Source organism: Neofelis nebulosa, chromosome 3, assembly GCF_028018385.1.
Source record: "Neofelis nebulosa isolate mNeoNeb1 chromosome 3, mNeoNeb1.pri, whole genome shotgun sequence".
Classification (NCBI taxonomy): domain Eukaryota; kingdom Metazoa; phylum Chordata; class Mammalia; order Carnivora; family Felidae; genus Neofelis; species Neofelis nebulosa.
Genome location: NC_080784.1, coordinates 167,181,683 through 167,209,414, shown reverse-complemented (window position 1 = coordinate 167,209,414; position 27,732 = coordinate 167,181,683). Strand labels below are relative to the sequence as shown.

Below are 27,732 nucleotides of genomic sequence, written 5' to 3'. Positions count from 1 at the left end.
CTCATTTCTCACCCAAATTCTAGTTCTGACGAGCTGCATTAGGGAAGCTGGGATCCATTGCAGACTCTTAGTCAATATTTAGTCACCCAGCTGCATATAGAATCAAAAGCCTGCCCCACACAAAGTTGTAAGAAAAATGGAGAGTTTCAAGATGAAAGCAAAAGGAGAGAATGCTGCCTTTTCCAGTGGAATGATCCTGTCCCTGATAAAAATGCAGCCCAATAGATGTCAGATTTTTCCCAAGTCAGATTACCTTGTGAGTGAGAATAAGTAGATAGAGAAGTTGCCTCACCCCCTCCACCTCACGTTGCTTTTTGAGAACCAAAATGTGGATTTCTCCCTCTATGGCAACCTGAAGAAGGAGGAAAATGTATCATTGGTTCCTTCTCCAGGAATTTCATTTAATATTTTAGGGAGAGTACTTCCTTGCTCCACTCATACAGCTGCCTCGCTCTTTTCACCTTTACAAATAACTAACTCCACAAACTAACCGTCAAAAGATATTAGCGGTGCTGTTGGCTATGTAATACCTCAAACTGAGCAGTCCTGACGCCACTTTCTCAACTGCACCATTAGAATCTTTCTAGATTTAACTGCCACGTGGAGACCTCTTCCAACTGCATACCCCCTGGGTTAATTAAAGAAATTAACCCACTTTCATCATGTATGATGCCTAGAATTTCCAAGAACTTCTGAGCTATTGTGTCCATCCATTATCAGTGTTAAAGAAGTCTGACCATAGAGCTTGGGAAGGTTGTGACCAGGTGGTGTGAGAACCTGGCATAAGTATGTCTAGAGAGAGGAATACCGAAAACAGGTTGACGGCTTGGTATTCAGCTAGTGGTCAGTCCTGGTGGGATCCCACAAGATGATCTGGCCTGTCTCATAGCTCTTTTTACCCCCCTAGGTCATGAGTGACACTGAATACGCAGAGTGGCTGAGGAACCACTTTTTAGCAGAAACCAGCATTGACCACAGGGAAGAGTTACTCCTTGAATCTGCCATGAGGTTGGAGAACAAGCTAACTTTACTTGGTAGGTAGACTCTTGTGTTGTCTGAATGGACAATTTTGAAAAACACTGGCTCTCTCTAAGTAAGTTATTCACCGGTGGTTTTTTCCCCCCTACTTTGATCTAATAGAGCACATAGTTCTGTCTACTGTGTCCAGTCTGATCTCTACCCGGTTTCCAATTCTTTTCATTCTGTTTTCCGCTGCAGTGAACTAGACTCCATTTATGGTGGGATCAGGGTGGTCATCCTTAAGAAGATCATTTAAAACCTTATCACTTTAACTTAGAATACCAAGTCAAATAAATATCCTGGTTCCCCCTGCTTCAAGAGGATTTCCAGCTTAAGTTTCTTGCCAGGCCTTGGATAAGGTACTTAATATGTGTTGTCTCTTTGAACCTTCACAACAAATCTCTAAATTATTTGGAGGAAACTTGGGGCACAGAGAAGCTCATTGACTTGTTCAAAGTCACACTAACAGCTGATAGAGCTGCAGAGAAACTCGGGTCTACCTAGCAACAGGGCCTGTGTGCTTTGTATGTACCTGCAACTGGACCAATGAAATTTTCTCTCTTCTCTTACTTCCTGATTGCTGGTAAAAGTAGCACAAATGACACCTCTTGTCTCAGACTGAGCTGTGCCTTGAAATCATCTGGGGCACTTTAAGATACTAGTGCAGGGCACCTGGGTGGTGCAATCGGTTAAGCATCCCACCTTGGCTCAGGTCATGATCTCAGTTTGTGAGTTTGAGCCCCGTGTCAGGCTCTCTGCTGACAGCACAGTACCTGCTTCAGAGCCTCCCTCTCCTCTCTCTCTGCCCCTCACCCGCACTCATGCTCTCTCTCTCTCTCTCTCTCTCTCTCTCAAAAATAAATAAACATTAAAAAAAAGTTTAAAAAGGGCACCTGGGTGGCTCAGTCGGTTAAGTGTCCGAGTTTGGCTCAGGTCATGATCTTACGGTTCATGGGTATGAGCCCCGCATTGGGCTCTATGCTGACAGCCCAGAACCTGGAACCTGCCTCAGATTCTGTGTCTCCCTCTCTCTGCTCCCCCACAACTAGCACTCTCTCTCTCTCTCTCTCTCAAAAATATATAAACATTAAGAAAAATTTTTTAATAAAAAAACCTGCATCCTATTCTCAGGGATTCTGATTCAGTTCGTCTGATGTGTGACTGGGACATTGGAATTTTCAAAAGATCCCCAAGGAATGCTGAGCCAGCCAAGGTTGAGAACCACTGTCTCCGAGTCTGGACATCTAGGTTCTAATCTAAGTGCTAACATAGCAAGAGACCAGTATCGGAGCTCCATTCCTCTGGTTCAGAGAAAAACAGTGATCCCACTTTGTGTCGAGCCACTAGAGTAATAGTGCTGTCCTACGTCATTTCTTTGCGACAGCATCAGTTGTATGCGTCTACCTCTCCTTGTCTGAAATCCAAACTCAAAAACGCTCCGTGGGTTTAGTGCCAGAACTCATTTGGCTATGAAAATCAGGCCTGGTCTGATAAACTTTTGTAAGTCTTTATTTTCCTAACTAGTGTGAACATTTGAAAGTTTTCCACAGAAAATATGTTTGGTTATCAGATACTTCAAAATATGATAGATGCACTATGTTACCTTCATAAAACATGAAAAATTTTGAATTCCAAAACTTACCTGGCCCCGGTTGTTTTAGCAAAAGGAATTATGGACTTATAATATCTATTTTTAATGCTGTTTCATAATATAAGCCACTTATTGGCAAGAACATTCTTTGAAAGCCGGTCCTTGCCCTTGGGAGTGTCACAGAATTACAAAATCATAGAGAAAGGTTGCATAAGTAACTGAAACGAGTCCCCCTCAATTTACGGAGAGGAAAGCTAGCCACAAGGAAAACAAGTACGTTTAATAAGCTCATTGATTCCTAAGGCTTCCCTCCCAGAATATTACTTTGTATATGATTTTGGTCTGGGTCCACACTTCTTTGAATCTCTGGAAGCTGCTGGCACAGTTCGGGTAGTTCAGGATTGGGTTGACAAACAGATACAGTTCAATTATAGCCTAGGTGAGCTCCTACTGGCTTCAGTTTCTCACAGGCTCTGTTGCACTTTGGCTATCTTTTAGGTGCTACTGGCATTGAAGACCGTCTGCAGGAGGGAGTCCCCGAGTCTATAGAAGCCCTTCAAAAAGCCGGCATCAAGATCTGGATGCTGACAGGGGACAAGCAGGAGACAGCTGTCAACATAGCTTATGCATGCAAACTACTGGAGCCAGATGACAAGCTCTTTATCCTCAATACCCAGAGTAAAGTATGTGTAATGAGATTGAGTCTTTTTTTTTTTTTTTTTTCATAGCCAAGGGAGCGTTTGTGATTTGATGAATGGAAGGAGGAAAAAAAACCAATAACCATTAGCTCCTTGATAATTACTTCTTCTATCCAGCAACCTAGCTTGTGCTTGGGAAGATACCATAGTTCTTCTAAAGGCTTCATGGTTTAACATGATTCAAAGAAATTGTTGCTATAGAAAGTTGCCTTTATATTTTCTATCTGCTTTCCCTTACCCCCCATTGGATTTCCAGGGATTTGATAAGATTTAGCCCATAATGAAAAACTATGTCAAATTCTTGGACAGGAATATACCTCTGTTTCAAGTTGAGGGGAAGTGATGATTTCTATCAGAATTAGGGGAGTAAATTGGTATTTTTATGGTTAATTCCAAAAATAGACTCTTGGGATAATTATGCCCTCTAGTGGTAATTCTTAGATAGTACCGTTGAGAATGTCAAGTTTGTAGAACTGTTTTAAGGAAAGGGAAATTTTTTTTTTTTTCTTAAGGAGTTTAAGAGGTTTGGATACAGCTTATTTTTTTTATATAATTGTCCCTGCCCAACCTCCCATTAAATTCTAACACAAATTTCTAATGAGTTGAATAGGTTTTTTTTTTTTTTTTTTTTAAATTTTCCAGTATAGTAATAACCTCTGAGATTTGTGCATGCTGCTTAATTAGCTTGGAAAACCTTTCTCCCTCCTTCCTCAAAGTCAGACTTCATCAGTGGCATCCATACTCTGCCAGCAACCCGCCTCTCAGAAATCCTCTGGAGCTTCTCATCTGGATCACATCTTGGGGCTGTCACAGGCTGCCATGTTTGGTTAGCCATGTTATTATGGTCGGGCCTCAGTCAATACCTAACCAGATCATATATTTTAAGGAAAGAGAACTTTCCTTTTCAACACAGGGTGGGTTCTCCTTGGCAGTTGGCTGTGATCCAGAGACCCATAACCACAACCTCCAGCCAGCTCCTGGTACCAGCCAGGTCTGAGCACAAGAAAATTGTCATTAGTCATTTTGGTCACTAAAATGGATGTGCCCTAAGGCTGGTAAGACCCTGGTTCATTTACTTGGTCTGCTAATGATCAGGTATGTGACCTTGGAGAGTTTTCTTCTGGACCTTTTCCCTAACCTGTGATGTGAGAGTAACATCTATTTCATAGGGTCATTGTAGGCATTAAATGAGAAAATATAAACTATAAATTAAACATGTAGTACCTGTCAGAAAGGGTTCAATTACCATTGAAAAGGAAGTCAGTTCTTTTTATTTGATTTCAACTTTGACATTTTTATGAGCAGTAAAATCCATAGGATCATAGAGCTTATTTGTAAATACACAATTATAGTTGAAGATATTTAAAGTTACCAATTCAAGAAGTCTCTATAGAGTATCCACTGTGGACTGTTCTAAATGCAAAAAATACATTTTTTTTTTAATTATCAAAAGCTGTTCCACCTATGTGAATTTTCCAGGTAACAGAGCACAGTGAACACAATTTAGTTTTATGGGGACTCAGGTCCATCCATATAAAATGCCAGGCACATAGTAGGGGCTAAGTCACTATATTATTTTCATTTTTTTCCCCCATTCTCCTCCATCCATCAGGAGATGCTAAGAATTAAAAAAGAAAGATCACGTAACCTGGTTGGCCAGGTTTCTTAGTGAAGAAATTGCTTCTGTGACATTCTAAGTGAGCCACCTGGAAACCAGTAGAATATCTGGTCATTTCTGTAGTGTAGTATTTCAGCTTTACGAATTTCTGTCAACTCTTGTTCCTAAATCTGCAAGTTAGATTACAGTAAATGTTGCCACTTATAAACTTTACATGGTTTCCATTCTCATAAAAGTCCTGGGTCTGTTTTTTGGGGGGGAAAAGGTTAATATAATTATATATTGGATTCTTTATTGCCTTTTGATATATAAAGTCCTTTCAGGATTCATCATTTAATTTTTAAGTTTTGTTTTTATTATTGCACTTATAATTTTTTCCTGAGATAGTAACTTTATTTTCATGCTGGTTAGAATCCATAGAAGACTTTCTTATTCGTGATCTTACTTGACAGTTACAACAAGGCCACAGATCAGGTAAAATTATCCTCATTTTTATAGCCTGAAACTCCAAAAGGTTGTGGTTTGTCTACTCACAGCTGATTACTTGTCAAGCATACATTTTGTATTGAATTACATATTATATAATCTATATCCATCTGTAGTTATTCTCATTATTCGTGGAGTTAAGTTCTATACAGTTGCTGCAAATGCTGTATTAGTGAATACTGAACCAAACGCAGGATTAGGTTGCCATAAGCCTCTGGTCACAACATTGTGTCAACCAATCAATATAGAACCTCGTTCCATGCGTGTTTCTGTTTAAAAACAACTTATTGTATGTATTATAACATTGAATTTATGGCCAATCACAACCTTCTAGTACATAGGACCCCTAGACAGCACTGTGCACTTCAGCAGCGCTATGCTCGGAGGCCATTTTAAACAGTGAAATTAACAAGAAGCACAAACATACAGAAAATGTGTCACCAAACAGTGAAAAGGACACTTATTTACAGTACAGGAGCTGACATAAGGTAGAGCATCACCTTGTTCAGTTTCGGCTGGAGTCGTATCACGTGACTCAAAAAATTTCTATCTGTGCATGTTTACCAATGACCATGAAAGCACTGCAAGTATTGATTGTGGGATTACAGATAAATTTTAGCAAGTAGGTGAATTCACAGTTATGCGCTGATTTTCAATGACTCAAGGGTATGTTACCTTCTGAATATATCGTTTTAATATAACCAAACTCTAGAAGGTTTTTTAAAATAACTTTTTACTATTATATGTTGAGCCTATAAAGGGCATATTTGATTCACCTTTGTATACTTTTCCTCAGAAGTTTTTGACATGTATGGGATCAGAGCGACATGTATGGGACCTGTGAGTGAGGGGATCTCTTACGAATGAACTCTTTCAGTCTTTTTTTTTCTTTTTCTTTCAGTCTTAATGTCTAAACTTAAATGCAGTGCTCATGGATTTTGTTAGGCTCTGTCCTTAGTGGTCACTTGACACAATAATTTCTGGGTAATTTTATTGTCAGTCTTCTTGAGTAGAATCCATCCAATGAGTATTTATTGAGTGTCTGATGTGACCCTCTCTCAGGCATTGTGAAGGCTTCAAAAGTAAATTAAAAATGATATCTGTCTTTTTGGTACTGTCTTCATGGTACTTCTTAACTATGTGGGGTGAAGAGAGTGGAGGGATGTGCACAGACCAAACGTGACAAGCACCACTGAAAACATCCCAACCAGAACATAAGCTCGATGAGGGCAGGGGTCTTCTTGTGCTCATTGGCCAATCCCCAGTGCCTAGGATGTTTCCTAGTATAAAGTGGTTTCCCAATAAACCACTGTGAATGAATGCATTTTGAGTCCAAAAGAAGATAAAAATAGTAACTATTATTTTTTAAATTCTGTGTCATGCCTTACACTAGGAACTTTGCACACATTATTTCACTTCTTCTTGACAATGATGTTATAATGTGTAGACATTTGCATTTTCTGATGAGAAAGCTGAGGTTCAGAGAGGTTACATAATTTTCCTAATGTCAAGCAGATAGTAAATGGTAGAAAAAGACCAAAGAACTCTCGGGAGTCAGTTTGAGAAGGTAAATTGTACAAATAAATAAATTCTCAGCTATTTTTAGTTGCAGAATTGGGGATGAGAGGTCTCTTCCATCCTATTAACTGATCTCCTCCCTCCTCTCCCCCCCCCCCCCCCCGATCTCTGTGGAAAAGCTGGGAGGTCTTCAAAAGTAACGGCTTGAGGAACTGCCTTTATACAGCAGTTGCTAAAGAATGACAATGATAAATTTCGCTGGGTATGGCCACCAAGGGAGCCCTGAGGCCAACTGTCTTTGCCTCTTGTTTCAAGGATGCCTGTGAGATGCTGATGAGCACAATTTTGAAGGAACTTCAGAAGAAGAATCCAGCCTGTCCAGAGCAAGCATTGTTAAGTGAGGCCTTACACCAGTCCCCAGCCACACAGGACTCAGGGCTGCGGGCTGGACTCGTCATCAATGGGAAGACCCTGGAGTTCGCCCTGCAGGAGGGTCTACAGAAGCAGTTCCTGGAGCTGACTGCCTGCTGTCAAGCTGTGGTCTGCTGCCGAGCCACCCCCCTGCAGAAAAGCGAGGTAGTGAAGTTGGTGCGCAGCCATCTCCAGGTGATGACGCTGGCCGTCGGTGAGTGGGGATGGAACCGGCCGCGTGCTCCTCACTTCATGCCACGCTAGGGGCTGATCCTTCTGTTCCATCCTTCCTTCTGTACTTCTGTCTACCCTTCTGTCTGTCTGTCCTTTCCCTCCCCCGCTTTCCTTCTCCCTTTCCTCCCTGCTTCCTCCCTATCCTCCACTCCTTCCCTTCGTGCCTTCATCACCTTTTTGACCGCTTGCTTCGAACCACATGGTAGGGATGTGATGTGGAAAACAACATAGTAGGACTTTGGGTTACATGTGAGATCCCCAAATCAACTAAGTTAAGGAGGGTAAATGTACTGAATTATAAAACTGAAAAATCTAGGGGTTCTACCTTCAGAAAAGTTAAATTTAGGGACATGAACAAATCATTTATTCATTCAACAAATATTTATCGAGTGCCTTCTGTATACCAGACGTTTTTCTAGGCACTGGAGATAAAGGAGTATATAAATTGACAAAGTACTTTTTCCTAAGGAGCTTATATCCACTAGAAGGCATATAGTAAAAAAATGAAACAAAACAAAAAAGCCATACATATATATCAGATAGTGACAAACTATTTAAAAAAATAAAGCAGAGCCGGGAGACGTAGAGCACTAGGGGAGGGAGGGGGGCTGCTAGCTTAAATGTTTTTCAGAGATAATCTCTGAAGTTTGCAGGTGGGCAGAGACTTGAAGAGAATGATCAGGGAGCCACAGAGATCTGAGGGGAGAACATTCCTGGTGAGGGCAGTGAAAGTGAAGACTGTGGGCTAAATTTGGGGTGCCTCAAGACCCAAGCAGGTTGAGCAAAGGGAAGAGTTTTCTAGGTGAGTGATGGGCAGAGAGGTGGCAGGTGGCCAAATCACGTAGGGTCCTGGAGGACGTTTTTGGCTTTTATCTGAGGAGGTAGGGAGTCTTGGGAGAACTTTGAACAGAGAAGGAAAATGATCTGTTTTAAATTTAAGAGGATCACATGGCTACTGTGTTGAGAGTAACTGTTGGATGCAAGGACATAGGTAAAGAGGCTACTGGAATGGAGAGTTGGGAGGCTACTGGAATAATTCAGGCAAAAGGTGGTGGTGGCTTGAGCCCAGATGAGACATGAAACACGGTCAGCTAATAGACATGGTTTGGAAAAAGAGCTGGTGACACATGCTGATGAATTTCATGTGTTGTATGATAGAAGGCGTTAAAGGAAACAAGAAGATCTTTGTCTCTGAGAGCAGAGGGGATGGAACCAGGAGGGCAGGGGAATCAGGAACTGGGACACATGCATCTGAAATTTGAACAGGTCCATAGAGATCTGAGCAGGGATGTGTCAGGTGGGCAGCTCGATAGGAAGTCTGGAATTTAGCAGTGAGGGATTGGCTGGAGATACAAATTGGGGAATTATAAGTCTAGATGATACTGAAGGTCTGGCTAGTAGATGCGACCACCAAAATATGAGTATAAATGGAAGAGAGAAGCTGTGTGAGATTAAGCTCTGAGATACCGCAGTGTTCAGAAATGGCAAGATGAGGACTCAGCCATCTCTTGTAGCCTCTGTTTTTACCTGGATTGCTTTCAGTCTCAGGTAGCTTCTCCCCTCAGCGTGCTTGCTGATACGGCTGCCAAAAATTCCTAGGTTTACATCCTATCCTGTTAGCAACCTGAGTGAAAAGATAGCAACTCTTTTCAAGTTGCTGGAGTAAAGAATCAGGATGAGAGTGGAATTTTGTTCAGCTGTCTTACTGAATGAACATATAAATGAATGAATTGTTCAAGCCCCTGGATCCAGATGTTCCTGAGTCTAGAACTTCTGGATATGTCAATTACATCATTGGAGTCAGGTGCCCATCTCTGAGCCAATCACCAAAGCCAGGAAACAGATGATGCTAATTGTCTAGATCTGGGTGAGTTGCCGTCCTACATCTGGGGTTTTCGGTTCATCCCTAATAAACCACATGGACTCAGAGTTCCCAAGCAAAATCAGGATACTGTTACCAGAAAACAGTGAATGATCAGTGGGCATTTGGGGACAACAAATGGTCATTACCAACAGGAATGTAATACTTCCCCTAAGAAGCTGCCAGTGTGTGGGGCACCTGGGTGGCTCAGTCGGTTGAGCGTCCGACTTTGGCTCAGGTCATGATCTCACGGTCCGTGAGTTCGAGCCCCGCGTCAGGCTCTGTGCTGACAGCTCAGAGCCTGGAGCCTGTTTCAGATTCTGTGTGTCCCTCTGTCTCTGACCCTCCCCCCTTTCATGCTGTCTCTCCCTGTCTCAAAAATAAATAAACGTTAAAAAAAAATTAAAAAAAAAAAAAAGAAGCTGCCAGTGTGTTGGGGAGACCAAGAAATATGTAGCAGTCGTAATATCATATGATAGAGAAACGCAGGGTGGTGCCGGAGTCTAAGGAAGAGGCATCTGACCTAAAGGGAGGATGAGAAGGATTTCCCAGAGGAACTGACCTCTAAGCTGAGGGCAAGAGCAATTGAAATCCAGCCACGTGAGGTGGGGGTGGTGAGGGCAGTGTTACAGGATACGGAAACTGCATGAGCGGTGGCTGGAAGGAGCAGGGATATCTGGAAAATTGAAAGTAAAGTGAGTGGCATGGAAAAAGGGGAGATAAGTCCAGAAAGGTTGCCTTAGCGTGAAGGATTTTTAAGGATTTTAAGTGTCGAATTTGGAATCCTTCCTCATGGCAGTGGGATGCCACGCTTCATTTCTCTTTAACTGGCTTCCCGGTCATTTGCAGACATAGGATCAACGTTGAAGGATTTGTTTGCTTGGGTGGTCGCTGTTGCTTTGCAAAAAGTCTGTATCTTTTCTTTACCCTTCATACGTTTCTCAGCTTTTCTTCTGTCCCCTGAAGGTGATGGTGCCAACGATGTCAGCATGATACAGGTGGCAGACATTGGGATGGGGATCTCCGGTCAAGAAGGCATGCAGGTGAGTGGATACCGTCCACCCATGTGCCACAGACTTCACCTGCCCACTCCAGGGCAACGTACTTTCACAGTAAAATCTCTGTTGTAGAGTGAGGCTGGCTGTGGCTCGATCAGGAGTGGGAGGCAGGGAGACAGGGAGTTGGTCTCTGCATTCATTCGTTATCTACTGTGTGGGTGTTAGGGTATTTTCCTGGGTAATTTTAACCATGTGGTTCCCTTGTTCAGTTTAAAACATATAGCTCATCGGGGCCCCTGGGTGGCTCAGTGGGTTAAACGTCCGACTTTGGCTCAGGTCATGATCTCGTGGTCTGTGAGTTTGAGCCCGTTGTTGAGCTCTGTGCTGACATCTTGGAGCCTGGACCCTGCTTCAGATTCTGTGTCTCCCCCTCTCTCTGCCCCTCCCATGCTCATGTTCTGTCTTTCAATAATAAATAAATGTTAAAAAAATTTTTTTTAAATATAGTTCATCTAGAACATAAAAATATATATATTTAGCCCTGCAATAGCTGTGTGACTTTTTTTTAATTTTAAAGATATTTTCTTATGGTTTTATTTTATTTTTTTTAATTTAAATTCAAGTTAATCAGCATGCACTGTAGTCTTGGCCTCAAGAGTAGAACCCAGTGATTCGTCTCTTATATATCCAGTGGCATATCCAGTGTGTATCCCCAAAATTGCCCTCCTTAATGCCCATCACCCCATTAGCTTATCCCCCCACTCACCTCCCCTCCAGCAGCCCTCAGTTTATTCTAGCTGTGTGACTTTTTACACTGGTGTGAGCTACTAAGGATTTGAATAAAAGACCTACAGACCTAAAGAGGAAGGGAGGGAGATAATATTTGAGAATGAGGGAGGGGGGTGCTCTTTGTATGTGTGTGTGTGTGTGTGTGTGTGTGTGTGTGTGTGTGTGTGTGTGTGTATGTGTGTGTGTGTACACGTGTGAATATTAGATAGTGTTTTAGGCACAAAATTCAGATAAAATCTTGTCCAAAGACTGCTTTTCATGTATGGAGCAAATGCTGTTAGAGAAAGATAGGATAGAGGCTTAGGGTTTCCAGAGAATTGTAAATGATGACATTCTCTCCAACAGTTGAGAAATTCAGTGATCTCTTTGCCTGGCACATTATACATTGTTACATAGTGTCAAGACTACATTACTTTTAATATTCTTCCCAGTGAGGGAGAAGCAGATGCATATTGTGATGCATGGCATTCTTGCTACGGGAGCTGCTTTCCAGAAAAGTACATTTGCTGAAATTGGGTCGGGTGGTAACCAAAGAGAAGTCTTGTTTCATGTGACCAGACTGGAAAGCTGAATAGTAACTCCAGGCAGACCATCAAGTCTCTGTGTTCATGAGTTTTGTTTGTTTCAGTTTGGTTTGGCTTCGTCTGGTCTGCGTGTAACATTTAAACAACAGATCGGACCAGTTGGAGCCTGATGATGGTCAGGCTGCCATGCTGTGTCTGTCTTAACACATTTGATTGCTCAGGGTGGCATTCTCTCCCCCTTGTCTCTGCAGGCTGTGATGGCCAGTGATTTTGCCATTTCTCAGTTCAAGCATCTCAGCAAGCTCCTCCTTGTCCACGGGCACTGGTGCTATACACGGCTTTCCAACATGATTCTGTATTTTTTCTACAAGAACGTGGTACGTAGCTCCAGACAATCTGTCCCTTCCCCCTTTACACTTTCTTATTCTGCTAGCATAAGGGATGAGGAGGAAATGCCCCCACGTTAAGCGGCTCTGCTTGCTGATGTTTGGGGAGCAGCCAGGAGCACTCCTGCTGCCTTACCAGAAATAATCTGCGAATGTGCTCCGTTTCAGCTGCTGACAGCAAATCGCTAGCCTTGTCCGTCTGCTGGCGTTTTCTATTCCCTATGCTTCTAAATTCAATTAAGTCCTGTCTGGTTCATTTAAGACCTAATTTTTGACCTTCCATGAAAAGGTAGTGACAAGCAGAATTATGAAATGTTTAATGCCGTCTGTCAGTAGAGAATGAAAATGTTTGCTTCCATTTTACAGAAGATACCAAAAAATACCTGGGGTCCTCAAACCGATGTCCCATGTTGTATGTGGAAGACACAGATGCCAGGGACAACCCAGTTATCATGCCTTAGCCTGTAGCTGGCTAACACTCAGAAATGAAGAATTCTCTGGCAAACCTGTAAAATGTATTTGTGGTTGAGAGTTATTTGATGGACAAGGAACTTAATTTTGATTATATAGCTTCTAAAGGGGCAGAATTTGATGAGAATCCGAGCTTCTGATCTTTGACATACCATTTAAATTTCAGTCTCCTCCTTTATAAGATCGTGGTGACCTCAGATTGCTTCGCTTCACTTAAGTTCCTTCCAGGCAGAGTGATTATGTAAATTTGTCATGATTTTTAGACTAAATTTATTCCTAGCCTTCAAAAAGTCCATAGGCAGTGCATTAATAGTAAACATAAATTTACATCACTCTATTGAAATACCACCGTTAGGAAAAAAATAACTTCAGTAGGTCATTTTTCAGATACTCCAGATGTGTAATTTAGATCCATGTATCTGTGTGTGTGTGTCTGTCTGTTGGTCAGCAGAACATTTTTTTTTTCTTTTGTCCTGTAGCACAATTAGCTTTTTTAAAATTCTGGGACTTAATGCTCACTGACTTCTAGGGAGGAACTGCCTTCCCAAGTTGTTTTTTTTTTTAAATACTTTTGCATTTTTTTTGCTCGGAGCTTGGAGCCTGCTTCGGGTTCTGTGTCTCCTTCGCTCTCTGCCCCTCCCCTGCTTGTGCTCTCACTCTGTGTCTCAAAAATAAATAAATGTAAAAAAAAAAATTGTAAATAGTTTTGCATTTTCCTACCTTCTCCTGTTGTGGTGCAGCTCCTCTTTCCCCATAAAGCCCAGATTAAACCCAAGGGTTAAGAAACACTACTGTCAGAAAGAGAGGTGACATATATTTTCAGAGAGTGGGGCAGTATTTATTAGTAGAGACTGTCACCAGGGAACAAAGACGGAACAGAGACGGAAAGGCGTCCTTCTGCTGTGGAACCCTTGATGGCCATTCCCACTGATAACCTCACAATTTATCTCTACCTCTTTTGTACCTAGCAAAACAGTGAATGCTTTGTAAACTATGGAGAAAAAGGCCCAGTGCCAGAAGCCATTCAAGTAACGTATGTTTCTGAGACTGTGGTTCTTGGATCTGAGGAAACTTTTGAGATACTGATGAAGACTATGAATTCACTCCCCAAAACACATGTACCAAATTAATACATTTTCAGGAGCAGGGTGTGGTGTGTGTCCATAGGCCCTAGACTTAAGGATTATTCTAAGGATTGTGGCCCCTACCCTAAAGTATTCTAGTGTGTCTAGAATGCCAACAATAACATCTCAATATGTTTAAGGCACTCTATAGGTCATGGGTACTTTCTGAGTTGATCTTGATATCAAGCTCTGAGGTGGTGTAATTCTCATTTTTCAGATGAGGAAACCAAAAATTCAGAGGCGTTGGGAAAATGGCTTAAAGTGAAAAGAGCGATATGAAATGTCCTCAGGCCTTGAAGAGGACCCCTAAATCTCGGTCCAGTGCCCTTTCCTGTGGCCTGCCTTGCTTGAGGGCACAGAACTTTTGCCATAGTGGACTTAGTTCGTCTGAGAAAAATATTGGAGGAAACACCGTAGGATGTATGTGTCTAGCCTCTAGGGTGACTACCTGTCCTGATTTGCTGGGGCTATCTCAGTTTTAGCAGTGAGAGTCCCTGTCCTGGGAAACTCCTCAGTCCAAAACTAAGTGGGATGGTTGGCTACCCTGCTGGCACCACTAAACACATAATTTTAAACCATGAAAGCAAGAGAATGAATATTTGTTGTGTGCATGCTTCATACCAGGCACTGGGCTAGTGTCTCTTCATGTAGAAGAGATTCTTCAGTTTGAAAACTGGCTCTGCTGCTTACCAGCCAGGTAACTCTGTGCAAATTCCTCAGCCTCTCTCTGCCTCAGTTTCCTTGTCTGTAAAATAGGACACCAATAATTCCCAAGTTGTTAGGAAGGTTGAGCAAATTATTTGTAAAGCTCTTAGAACAGTGCTAGGACCACACAGTAAGTGGCATGTGTGTGTTTACGTGTGTATGTAAGTACGTGTGCATGTGTATGTGTTTCACTTAAATAAAACATTTACCTAAAAGGGACGCCAAGGTAAGTTGTGGTCTTCCATTCTGTAAGTGAGGGAACTACACCGAGGGAGAGGCGGAGATTACACAGCTGAAAATGGCAGCATGTGGCTGGTGCGGTGACGGCACACCTTGCTGTTTCTAAGATGCAAATTGTCGCTCTTTGTGTCCGTAGGCCTATGTGAACCTCCTTTTCTGGTACCAGTTCTTTTGTGGATTTTCAGGAACATCCATGACTGACTACTGGGTTTTGATCTTGTTCAACCTCCTTTTCACTTCCGCTCCTCCTGTCATTTATGGTGTTTTGGAGAAAGATGTGTCTGCAGAGACCCTCATGCAACTGCCTGAACTTTACAAGAGTGGTCAGAAATCAGAGGTACGTACTAAAGCAAAAATGCTTGGACCAGTGCACATCCCTTGTCAAAGCCAGGGCATTTTCCAGTCAGCGCAGCTCAAATATTGTGGTACATTCAGGACTACTTAAAACAATTTGAATTAGGGGGCGCCTGGGTGGCTCAGCCGGTTGGGCATCCAACTCTTGATTTTGGCTCATGTCATGATCTCACGGTTTGTGGGATCCAGGCCCACGTAAGGTTCTGTGCTGACAGCATGGAGCCTGCTTAGGATTCTCTCTCCCTCTCTCTCTCTGCCCCTCCCCCGATTGTGCACATGCCCGTGTGCTCGCTCTCTCTCTCTCTCTCTCTCTTAAACGTTATTTAATGTTTAAATAAACATTAAAAAAAAAAACCTATTTGGATTATATGGTTGTTTCAGAAGATCTCTGCTAACAGAGATAACAGGAAGATGTTAAGTTACTTGCTTCTGAGATGAACAGAGGTAAAACTATGAAAAGCCTTAGGTACTTATATGAAGAAATCTGGTGTTTAGACCTCACAGCTAATAATGTCTAGTATTTGTGGGGCGACTGGGTGGCTCGGTTGGTTGAGTGGCCGATGTCGGCTCAGGTCATGATCTTGTGGTCCGTGAGTTCGAGCCCCACGTTGGGCTCTGTGCTGCCAGCCTGCAGCCTGCTTTGGATTCTGTGTCTCCCTCTCTCTCTGCTCCTCCCCTGCTTGTGCTCTATCTCTCTCTGTCCCTCAAAAATAAATAAATGTTAAAAAAAAGTTTTTTTTAAATAATGTCTAGTATTTGCTAAACCTCACTGTGCCGTCTCTTGTGCAAACTACTGAACATTCCATCTCATGTATCTCCACAAAACATGTTGAGGGAGAACCTCAAAAATCTTGCAGCTGAACAAATGGCAGAGCCAGGATGTGACTCCTTCTTAGTCTGGTTCCAAAGCCAAAATCAAATTCTTCATGTTCTACTGTCATGCAAAATAGTGGCTTGTTCTGAATGGCTCCCTCTACTTAAAACCCTGCCCCACCTCTACTTGATTGATCTTCGTGCTGTCAGTCTACCGATGGATCATTTATGTATGTCCCCACTTTCCAATCTTCTCTCACTGCCCTCATTGCCTCCCACCCAGAATACTGTGGTTGCTGATTAACTGGGCTAGCTGTCTCAGAACTCTTTTCTTTCTTTTTTTCTTTTTTCTTTTAGAGAGAGAGAGTGCATGAGCAGGGAAGAGGGGCGGAGGAAGAGAGAGAATCTTTTTTTTTTTTTTAAGTGTATTTATTTATTTTGAGAGAACACAAACTGGGGAGGGGCAGAGAGAGAGGGAGAGAATCCCAAGCAGACTCCACACTGTCAGCATGGAGCTCAGTGGCGGGGCTTGATCCCACTACCCTGGGATCATGACCTGAGCTTAGATCAAGAGTCAGGTGCTCAACCGACCAAGCCCCCCAGGCCCTCCAAAACTCTTTTCTTTCTAATTTCTCTTCTACAAAATTAATAGTAATTAATGTAGCATTTATGAACATTTTTGTAATGCCTCCTATATGCCAGGCACTAAGTCCTTAATATATATAAATCTAACCTCAAAATGACCCTATAAGTAAATGCTGTCTTTATCCACACTGTAGGTGAGGAAGGTCAGGCACAAGAAGGTCCCTTCAGTAATCTGCCATGTCACAGTGTTCATGGGTGGTACAGGTGAACTCTGGATCTTTAGCCCGTCCTGTCCACCATTATGCTATGTGGCAGAAAGAACACTGATGCTGTCTTCAGTCCTTGGGTCACCCCCTGCCTCCACATGCTATTTAATGCCAAGAATCCAAAGTGCTTTCACAGGTGCATTGTCAGGATCACAGGGACTGAGGCGGGCCAGGAGCCTGTAGATACCTGTAAGTGGGCAAAGCTGAGGGGTCCGTGTAGTCAGATAGTCTGTCTTGAAAGAAGACTCTGTTACTCAAGACTTTTTCAGTTGCAAGTGACAGAAACCAACTCGAACTGGCTTAATAAAAAAGGGAAGTTTATTGGCTTAATAAACTTTTGCATAGCTGCAAAATCCACAGGTAATGATGACAGAACACTGTTACTCTTAAAGCAACTCTAAATGTCCAGGTTAGGACTCACTGGCCTAGCTTGAGTCTCATGCCTTTTCCTGTGTTTATCACTGTGGCTAGAAATATCGTTTTCTCCTTGACCAAGGCTGGGACAATTGTCATTTGTGAGGACAGAGCTGAATCACATGGACAGGATTGGAAAGAAGGGTGTCCTATAGAAGTACTGGACAGACAAAAATCAGACCCACCATAAGAAATCTCTGTGTTGTGCTTCACCCACTGTTCTAAAGACACTGACCCAGATCAGTTAGAAATAATGCTGAGTTTATGTTTAAATTCTGAGTGTTTAAATTCTGGTTCTGTGCTGTGTGACCGTGGTAAATTATTTAACTTGCTTGCATTTCTGTTTCTTTATAGAGATGGTATGAGGATTGAGGAAAATAAAAAGTTCCATCCACATGAAGCTCTCACTATTGTTATTTTTACTCTCCAGAATTAACCAGAAATTTGAGGAAATCTCAAATGTAAAATATGTTTATTTTCCTCAGTCTAACTTTATCCTGACTTGAACTTCCTTTCCAGGCTGGGGAGTAAGTTAATGTCCACAGGCTACCTGCAGTAGGCAACACAGAGAAGTCACACGTTCATCTTTCAGGGGAGAAGAAATCCTCATAATCCTTTAATACCATCCAATCCATTTGGATCAAGTTGCTAAATAGGGTTTTCCTAAAGGAATCCAGTCTGACTTAAAGTTCAAGGCCAGGATGCAGGAATGTATGGTTGATATTAATGAAGCTTGTCCTGTACCCCCTACCTAAATTAAATTCCAAGTCCATTGGGGAAAAAGAGGTGAGGGGGGAACGTTCAAAATTTTTGTAGCTGACATTTTAAAAGCTCATTTGTACAGACTTTGGTTGGTTCTTGCCCTTGGAAGAGTTGAGGTCATTGTTTCCTATTGTTGAACCCTGTTATCAATCCTTTGCACACATTGTTCTATTGAGTTGGCCAGTTTTATAATACATGGTAATAGCAGGAGGATTCCCAGCATGTGGCTATTGATAGAAGGTCATTGATTTCATTGAGTTTACCTTCCAGAGGAGTTGTCCTTTCTTTGAACTTGGTCTTCAAATGAATTCTGTTTTATGCTTGAGCCAGTTCCTGCCTTCAGCATCATGAAATATACTCCCCAAGGTTTCAGAATCTTCCCCTGAAGGAGATGATGTGGAGGGCTGTAGCAGAGGCTTCCCTTCCAAGAAACAGTCATCTGTTAACCATCTCTCATCACCCACACAGTCATCTTTTCTGGCTTGGACTTCATGTCCACATTTTCCCTTTCGGTTTCCAAGAGATCCGATGAGTTCATCTCTTTAGCCTCTCATTCATCTTTTACCCTTCTCTACTTCCCAAGTCCCCTTACTCACGTGACTGCTGTGGAGTAATTGTGCTTTTAGCTTATTTGTGCTAGGATTTTTGAGCAACTTCCATTCATCCAGAAGCATGAAGTTACATTTTAGCTTATCCCCAAATTGTTCTCTCTTGTCTAGTGACATTTTGGTTGCCCCTTTGGTTCTGCTGCATTCTCTTCTATCATTTGATTGTGCTTCTCCTTAGATTTTTATGGACATTTGGATGATGAAAGGCCGGTAGAATATCCTATCATTTTTAAGGAGGAAATAGTAAAAGACACACAAGGAAAAGGAACAGGACAGTGTAATAAAAGGAACAATAATAGTAATAAGATCAGAAACAATAAATCCTCATTGTTTTGATTTTCCAGAGGACAAAGAGATCCTTTTAAAAAAGGATAGATTTTAAAACTCTAAGTGTAGTCTATTGAAGAATAAAAGAGTGTATATGGAGAATTTGTGTATTTCTAAAACTTTGTTATTTAGAAGACACTGGTTATTTTCAAGGAAATTTCAGCCTTTTCATATTTGGAAGGAAATGAGAGTGAGAACATGTTAAGAAAAGAGAAGACTAGGGCAGGGATATAATACATGTGTTGCCATTTTTGTCCATGGCAGACATCACTGATAGACCATAGCACTCTATTGTTCCTCCTGGGTCTGAATGCAGCCTCAGAATCGTTCTGCACATACATCAACATTCAGTCAGAGGTGGCTCTCGTTTGAAAATGTGTTTTCAAGTAGAGATTAGTGTCTCTGCTTGAACTTTTTTGTTATAAGCTTTTGGTAAGAAGCAGTTTAACACATGCAAAACTATATAGGAATAGTTTATTAATCCAGCAAATATTTACTGAGTACTTGATAGGTACCAGGTACTGTTTTAATCACTTGAATAAAAAAAAAAATCAAAGCCCCACTGTATGTAATTTGCATTTTGTTGAGAGACCCATTAGGTACACAAATACAGTTATTTCCAGTGGTGATGAGAGATGTTTCTTGTTGGAGAAAAAGAGTGCGTGCACACACCCAAGCGGGAGAGGGAGAGAGAGAATCTTAAGCAGACTCGATGCTAAGCACGGAGCCCAGTGTGGGGCTTGCCCAAGGTCGATCAAAAGATGTAAGCGACATGAGCGGAACAGAGTTCCTTTATGGATTTTTTTCACCTAGGAATTTATTCAGCTGTCACACCTTATTTGTTCACCACTGTTTACAAATTCCCATGAAGGAATATAGTCTTCTTAGAGAAGCAAAAGTAAGTATTGGCTTGTGTTGTTCCTTGACTTTGCTTTGACCCATTTTAATCTTGATCCCTCCGCAATATCTGTTTCATTTTCAGGCATACTTACCCCTTACCTTCTGGATCACCTTGTTGGATGCCTTTTATCAAAGCCTGGTCTGCTTCTTTGTGCCTTATTATGTGAGTCCCCGTTCACTCAAAGAATATGCTATTAATGAATCAACGAGGCTTCTTTGTTGCCAGTATAAACACACAGGATGGATATATTAGGGTAGATTGCTCATATAATCAAGTTGATGATTAGCTGACTAAATTATAATGTCCCCCCCAAAATGTTAGATAATGGATTAAGTTTGGAGGTAAGTACCTAGTTGACTCCTCTTGTGTCTCCTTTTTAGCCCTGTACTGCTTGATCAGTTTTGCAAATGACCTGAATAAAATTGAGAGTCCAGGCATATAATGAGATGAGTCAAAATCAGAAAGGCAAAGTCAGAATATGAGATTTATTATTAGTGCTGGGCTGATTCTACCAGGATGATATTCATAGTATTAAATTTAAGTTCTTATTCATAGTCTCTTCAAAACTAAAAAACCTGTTTCACAGGTGAGGAATAGAAGAAATGTGACTAAGGAAAGAATGTGTAAAAATGAACTTTAAAATTTGTGCCAGCACCGAGCACAAAACATGATGTAACTGCCCACCCATACATAGCCCTACCCAGAAGAAAACACTAGTTTGATCATAGATTGGTGTTAACAAAAAACACAGTGTTAAGAATGAGAAAGGTCATAGTCTCTAAGTTAACAACTTCTATTCTTTAGTTATTTATTTAAATAAAATGACTTGAATTTGCCCAGCTAGAATATTCCAGGTTTACGGCATTTCAAGGGAATACAGATAAGGCAATCTGAACTGTAAAGCAGAGGAGAACAATTATGAAATGCCAGAAATTGTGAAATGTCAGAAAATAGTGTCATTCAAAGAATACTTTAAGGACTTGAGGACATACATATACGTAGGAGAGGAGGGGATATTTACTTAGCAGAGATATATACTCAAGATAGCCTTAATAGCTGCCTCAGAGGCTTGCAGCTCTGTTCAGTGGGACATATTTCCTATTTTTCTATACTTCAAAGAGCTGGGAGAGTAAGTACAAGGTTCTGGGAGGATGAATTATGACTCAGGATAAAGAGGCATTCCAACTGAAAAGTTCAGAGATTAGACGGCCTAGCTAAGAGTCAGTCTCTCTCTTCTGGAAATGTTTGAGTTTATCCTAAATGACCCGTTGTTGAAGAAGAGACCCATCCACAGTTGAGCTGTACAATAAAGGAACGGTATTCACACCACTGAGTGTGACAACTCTCCTGCATCACCGCCTGTTGTCCTTTTTGTAGACCTACCAGGGCTCAGACATTGACATCTTTGCATTTGGAAACCCCCTGAACACAGCTGCTCTGTTCATCATTATCCTCCACCTGGTGATTGAAAGCAACAGTTTGGTGAGTGGTTTTCCTGCCTCTGAATTGGGCTGAAACTGTGCTTGGGGAAGTGTCTTCTGTTAGCAGTGACCCTGCTTAAACCCTTCATGCCTAGAAGACACATGTTAACAAGAGTAATGATTCCCAATAAGAGGGGTGATTCATGGTTACTCTTGTTGACTGTTGAGTGCCATTATGTTGAGCTCGATGTATAGCCAGGGAAAGTGGAAGATACCTACCTGGTCCCCTTGGTGGTAGTCATGATGGATGGTTCATGGAGGCGTGAATCCGGCTGGAGAAATAATTGATGGCCAATACTCTTCAAGATGGCCAACATTATTAGATTGTGCTGATGTCTTGCAACTCAACTAAAAAGAGGGGTTGTGCCATAATCCTGGTATACTGACTTTAGTAAGTGATGATTTTATCACAACAAAATTTCTCATGATACAGGAACATGTTACCTCCCCTCCAGAATTTGTACTGTTCATTTAAATCTAGGTCTTTTTTATCTTATTTGCTGACTTAATGATAAAGTTAGGTCTCTTCATCAAAATGATTGCACTGTAGCTCTCTGCAGCAAAGCTAATGTGTAGGATTCAGATCATGAGAACTTGGTTATAAACCTTCCTTTGCAGGTGAACATTCTACCCAACTCTGAAGAATAAACTGCCTCTGTGATTATTGATGCCAGTTCCTCATTTCCGTTGGCATCATCTTTGCTATAGTCTAAGCCACTATCATCTCTTCCTGGACTATTGTACAGCCTCCTTAGTCTTCCCACCAACCTCTACTCTTGACTCCTCTAGCCGTCCTCTGCAAAACAACCAGAATCATCCTTTTGAAACACAAACCATGTCTTGTTGCTGTCCTTTGGGTAAAACCCTTCAGTGATTTCCTACTGTACTTGGAATAAAATTGAAAAGACCTAAGATGGCCTACAAGACTTCATGAAGTGATACCTCTCCTTTTCTCTCCAATCACATTTCCACTGGAAACACACTGTCCCTTTTCAGTGGCTCTGATACAGTGAGCTCCTTACCTTATAGGGTCCTTAGCATTCACCATACCTCCTGAGGGGAGTATTCTTATTCCCTTGGTTCCCCACACTTTTCCCAGCTCAAATATTATTTTGGGTCTCAGCAAAAATGCTGCTTTCCCCAGGGGCCCTTCCCTAACCATCCATTGTCTCATGCCATCCGTTTGCTTTTATCCATCACCCTAATAATAATTTCTTATTATTCAGCAGTTACGTGATTGTCTGATTCGTGTTTACCTTCTGCCTTAAACTATAATCTCTGTGAGGACAAAGTTCATATTTATTTTGTTGACCACTGTATACCAGAATCTAGGACAAGACTGGCACATCGTAGGTGCTTAAAAATATTTGAATGGATAAACAAATAATTAAATGACTAACCAGTATTTAGAGTGTTTTTACCACCCTGGTAGTGAATGCATTTTACACAGGAATAGCTGAATGAGGTTATAGTTGAAATATGTGCAGTTATATTGTAAAATTACTTATAATAAATTCTAAAGTAGAGCTGAATATTTCTGGCATCACTTCCTTTGCTTACAACCTTCTATAATCAAACTGTACAAGCCCAGAGTGTAGTAAAAGGTTAATATCTGAAAATACCAGGTAGGGAGACTAAAGGGAATTCTAGAACTAAAATATTTGGCATTGTTTTAGTATCTATTTGATTTCATTTTTAAACAATTTTGTAGGCACTCTTAGTTACTACCCAAGGAATTGTCATAGGTTCTAGCATTTATTAGCGTTTCAAAGGATCTAATGGATCAAGTGTGTCCGTTTGGGTTCACTGGTTATGAACAGCAACCTGAGCAAATAGAAAAGTTATTAAAAATATACTGAAGAACGATGATCAAACCAAACCATCCTGAGAAACGAGAGTGGCTCCAGACATCCAGGAAACAAACTAACGGACAAGATTGCTCTGCGCTGAATTGGCTATAGTCATTTTCTTTCTGCTCTTGCCTCACTGTGCTCCAAGTTTAGTCCCTGGTGACAGAATTCTGTTTCCTTAGCTTCAGTCCTAGACTTTGGCTAGAGGAGGGATATCGTGCCAAGACTGTGCACAATGTCGGGTACCCGCACTGAGAAGGAAGAAAGTGAAAGCCAGGCGCCAAGAAAAACAGTGTTTGCTATTTATATAGCAAATAGTGTCCTTTATAGGACGCATCATTAAACTTTTTTCTCATGCCAGGGGAGGCTAGAGCTCACAGCCTCGGAGAGTCCCTTGTCAGTAAGAGTCAGCCATTGGGAGGGTGTGAAGCACCCTCATCTCATTGTCACCCCCCACCTCCCTGTTTTCACCCAGTGTCTCTTGACTCTTAACTATATCAACTTCTGTAAATGTGCCAACCATCAAGTTGCTGTCTCACTTGCCAAATGCACATCCTTAGGGAAAAAAATTCAGGCAGTAGCGTTCAGTGGGAAGGAAAGACATCTGAGAAAGAAAGACAAAAGATAATAAATCATTGCCTTAGAGGCATGATGACCATCAGGATGTAGCCAACACTTTCTGAGCAGTTTGTACATTTTACACAAAATGAGCAGTCTTTGTGATGCGTGTGAAGATGTCTACCTTGGGGAAATACTTTGCAGAATTAAGAGAGAAAAGGAGAAAATTATAGCCTTAGAAAATATTACTGAAGGCAGTGCTTCCCCCCAAAAGCATAACCTTTTCCACCATGGTATACACTACGATCTTAGGTGGTAGTGTCCACTGCACTAAGTAACACTGAATACCCCACTGTGCCAATTTCCCTTTGTAACGAAGGTCAGACTGTAGACCCGGCACTTACGATACTAGGTAATGGCGACACTGCATTTAAGGAAGTCATCTCCTTGTTTTTCGAAATGAAGTTACTTAAATAGTAAGCCAGTTTAAGGGAAATACTAAGAGGGGCACCTGGATGGTTCAGTGGGTTAAGCCTCCGACTTCGGCTCAGTTCATGAGTTTGAGCCCTGCGTCGGCTCTGTGCTGACGAGGCGGAGCCTGCTTGGGATTCTCTGTCTCCCTCTCTCTCTGCCTCTACCCCACTCTCTCTCTCTCAAAATAAATAAATAAACTTAAAATATATATGTATTAAGAAAAATTCCAAGCTATCCACAGATAAAAAGGTGGCTAGGTTACAGTGTGAAGAAAAAGATTTGTTTCTTGTTCATATAAAGTCAGCTGAGGTTCCAGATAGCTCTAGAGTACTTGTTCTCTGAGTGGGGGGCTGAGTGCCCTGGCTGTGTCTTGTAGCTTTACCATCTGGAATTGTCCCCAAGAGGGGGATCTTCTTGGTCAACATGGAAGGAAAGGAGACTGCATGGGAAATTGCACACCAGCTCTTCCATGCCTCTAACCTGGACATTTTGCATCTCTCTTCCATTCACATTTCATTGGTCAAAGCAGGATATATGGCCATACTTAATTTCAAGGGGATGAGGAAATGCAATCCTTCCAAGTGCTTACGATGGGAAGAAATTCGAATATTGGTGAGGAACAGTAATGTCTGCCAGCCCTGTGAATGGGTAAAGTTTGAGGACTGAAGTATAACTTAATGAAGAAACAGACCAATTAGTGACTGTATTAAAAAGAGAGAGAAAGCGAGAATGCGACACCTTATGGTGCGTGGACAATATAAAATAGTCATCAGAATCAACCTGTTGGCATTTGACTTAGCTTTACAGAATTTCAACAGTGATATGAACTGTTCACGAAAGATGCTCTCATCTCTTTGGTATTTTGTGTTTTGTTCTCTAAGGTTTGTGACGCTTATTCATTGCTCAGACATGTTGTCTCTTCAACAGAGCAGAGTGCACCGGGGCGCAAATCCCTGTCAGTGAGAGAGTGTTCATTTCCCCCGCTTTTCATGTCTTGCAGACCTGGATCCACATGCTGGTCATTGTTGGTAGTGTCTTGTCTTATTTTCTCTTTGCCTTGGTGTTTGGAGCCATGTGTGTGACTTGCAACCCGCCATCCAACCCCCACTGGATTATGCAGGAGCACATGCTGGATCCAGTGTTCTACCTGGTTTGTGTCCTCACAGCCTGCGTCGCCCTTCTGCCCAGGTATGGTGTCTTATCATCAAGAGAGGAAGTGAGATCACAGGCTGAGAATTCTTCAGGCAACTGCTGAGAATGGATGGCAGACCGTCCTGTTTACTAGTGGAGAGGTCAGCCTGTGTACTAGTTAAAACATTGGTGTGTTAGCTCCTTTACCAGAGAACAAATATGGTTTAAGTGAACTGGAAGGGATAGGTCTCTCTCGTGGAAAATTCTGACTGGTTGGCAGTCCCCAAAGATGGGGCAGCTTCACCCACAAGGTTATATGAGGATCCTTTCCTCTGTCCTTTTGTTCTGCCAATCCCCACGGGTGTTGCCCTTATCTACATGATTGAAGGTGACTCACCCTCAGCCCATCCACCTCCCTGCCTGCAGGAGGGAGAAAGAGAGAAAATGGAGTGCGAGCAGCTTTCTTCTTCTTCCTTTTTTTTTTTTTTTTTTTTTTTTTTTTAATGCAGAAGTGACCCAGAAGTTGCTCATATCCCCTTAACTAGAACTTAAGTATCTGGACTCTGAGTGGCTAAAATCTGAGTGTTTCTAAAAGGAAAAAGGGGAGAATGCATACTGAGGGACAGCATTGGTCTTTCTACAGCCTATAACTGCTGAAAACTTAATCTGAGTTCAGTTACCTTTCCCATTTTAGTTTAAATGGAATTTCTAATATTGTATGGGATGGAACTGGCTAAGAAGTATACATGGATTTTTAATCTATAGCTCTTTCTCTTTATATTTTTATAAAATTTATCTGTTTAGCTGGAAACACTTTGCCAAATAGTTGTTCTACCTTTGTAAACATGGTGTGAGAGTCAAATGGTGATTTCAGATGATTCTTTAAGAGAGCTGACAAACTGACTCCCAGGCCAAATCTGACCCGCTGCCTGTTTTTAAAAGTAAATAAAGTTTCGTTGGAACATAGACATACTTATTTATGAGTTATCTATGGCTGATTTCGCACTACAGTAGCAGAGCCCAGTAGTTCCAACAGAGACCGTCTGGCTTGCAAAGCCTGAAATATTACTATCTGGCCCGCCGGAAGAAAGTTTGCCACCCTCCAGTTTGTAACACCAATATAAGACAGCATGAGCACAAACTCTGTTACTGATGGGCGTTCCTTCTAGAAATGTGTAAGAAAAGCCCTCTTGAGTCCTTCTATGGTGTTTACGGTTGTGTACTTGACAGTATTACTGCTCAACTGAGATGCTTCCATGCTACTCACTGTGATTACCAGCTCTCAGATCAAAAACTAACAAGGTGATTCCCACCAACAGTGCAAGAGGGTTCCCGTTTCTTCACATCCTCTCCAGCATCTATAGTCTCCTGATTTGTTCATTTTAGCCACTCTGACCGGCGTGAGGTGCACTGTTGGTGGGAACACAAACTGGTACAGCCACTCTGGAAAACAGTGTGGAGGTTCCTCAAAAAATTATAAATAGATCTACCCTATGGCCCAGCAATAGCACTGCTAGGAATTTACCCAAGGGATACAGGAGTGCTGATGCAGAGGGGCACTTGTACCCCAATGTTTATAGCAGCACTTTCAACAATAGCCAAATTATGGAAAGAGCCTAAATGTCCATCAACTGTCCATAAAGAAGATGTGGTTTATATATACAGTGGAATACTACTTGGCAATGAGAAAGAATGAAATCTGGCCTTTTGTAGCAACGTGGATGGAACTGGAGAGTGTTATGCTAAGTGAAATAAGTCAGGCAGAGAAAGATACCATATGTTTTCACTCATATGTGGATCCTGAGAGACTTAACAGAGAACTATGGGGAGGGGAAGGGGGGAAAAAGTTACAAAGAGGGAAGGAGGCAAACCATAAGAGACTCTTAAATGCTGAGAATAAACTGAGGGTCGATGGGGGGTGCGGGGGAGGGGAAAGTGGGTGATGGCCATTGAGGAAGGCACCTGTTGGGATGAGCACTGGGTGTTGTATGGAAACCAATTTGACAATAAATTTCATATAAAAAATAAATAAAAGAAGAAACAAAACAAAACTAAAATGAAAAAATAAATAAATAGAATAAAAACTAACAAGATGAGCTTGTAGAATTTATGAAGACACAATTCCTAAAAAGTTATAGCCCGAAAAGAAAAATCCTCCCAATTGTACCACTAAGAGTACAATTCTATCTGACATTGTTGTGCTAGGCTGAAAAAAGTGACCCCCTAAAATATACCCATGCCCTAATCCCTGGAACCTGTGAATGTTGAGTTTTTTGCTTATGCAGATGTGATTAAGGATACTGAGATGGCGAGATTATCCCGTATTATCTGGGTGGGCCCTAAATGCAATCGTAAGTACCCTTATGAGAGAGAGGCAGAGGACAATTTGACACAAGCAGTTGCAGAGAAAGCACTCCAACCAGAGTGGCAGAGATTCCTTGGCTACAGGCTAAGGAATGCCAGCACTTATCAGAAGCTGGAAGAGACAAGGACTGGATTCCCCTCTAGAACCTTTATAAGTTGCATGGCCTTTG

General features: G+C 41.7%; 1 protein-coding gene across 5 annotated transcripts in view; it reads left to right on the top strand.

Annotated features, from left to right (window-relative positions):
• Positions 1 to 27,732, top strand: part of ATP10D (ATPase phospholipid transporting 10D (putative)) — a 105,486-nt gene that overhangs the window by 74,227 nt on the left and 3,527 nt on the right. For 4 of the 5 annotated variants that reach the window (XM_058722673.1, XM_058722670.1, XM_058722671.1 and 1 more), the window contains 9 exons: positions 908 to 1,034; positions 3,110 to 3,294; positions 7,247 to 7,556; positions 10,404 to 10,480; positions 12,000 to 12,125; positions 14,811 to 15,011; positions 19,786 to 19,866; positions 21,082 to 21,186; positions 25,068 to 25,255. In XM_058722673.1, coding sequence (XP_058578656.1) covers positions 908 to 1,034; positions 3,110 to 3,294; positions 7,247 to 7,556; positions 10,404 to 10,480; positions 12,000 to 12,125; positions 14,811 to 15,011; positions 19,786 to 19,866; positions 21,082 to 21,186; positions 25,068 to 25,255 — 1,400 coding nt within the window. The remainder of the gene's footprint in view (positions 1 to 907; positions 1,035 to 3,109; positions 3,295 to 7,246; positions 7,557 to 10,403; positions 10,481 to 11,999; positions 12,126 to 14,810; positions 15,012 to 19,785; positions 19,867 to 21,081; positions 21,187 to 25,067; positions 25,256 to 27,732) is intronic. The other variant, XM_058722672.1, reaches the window with a different exon arrangement.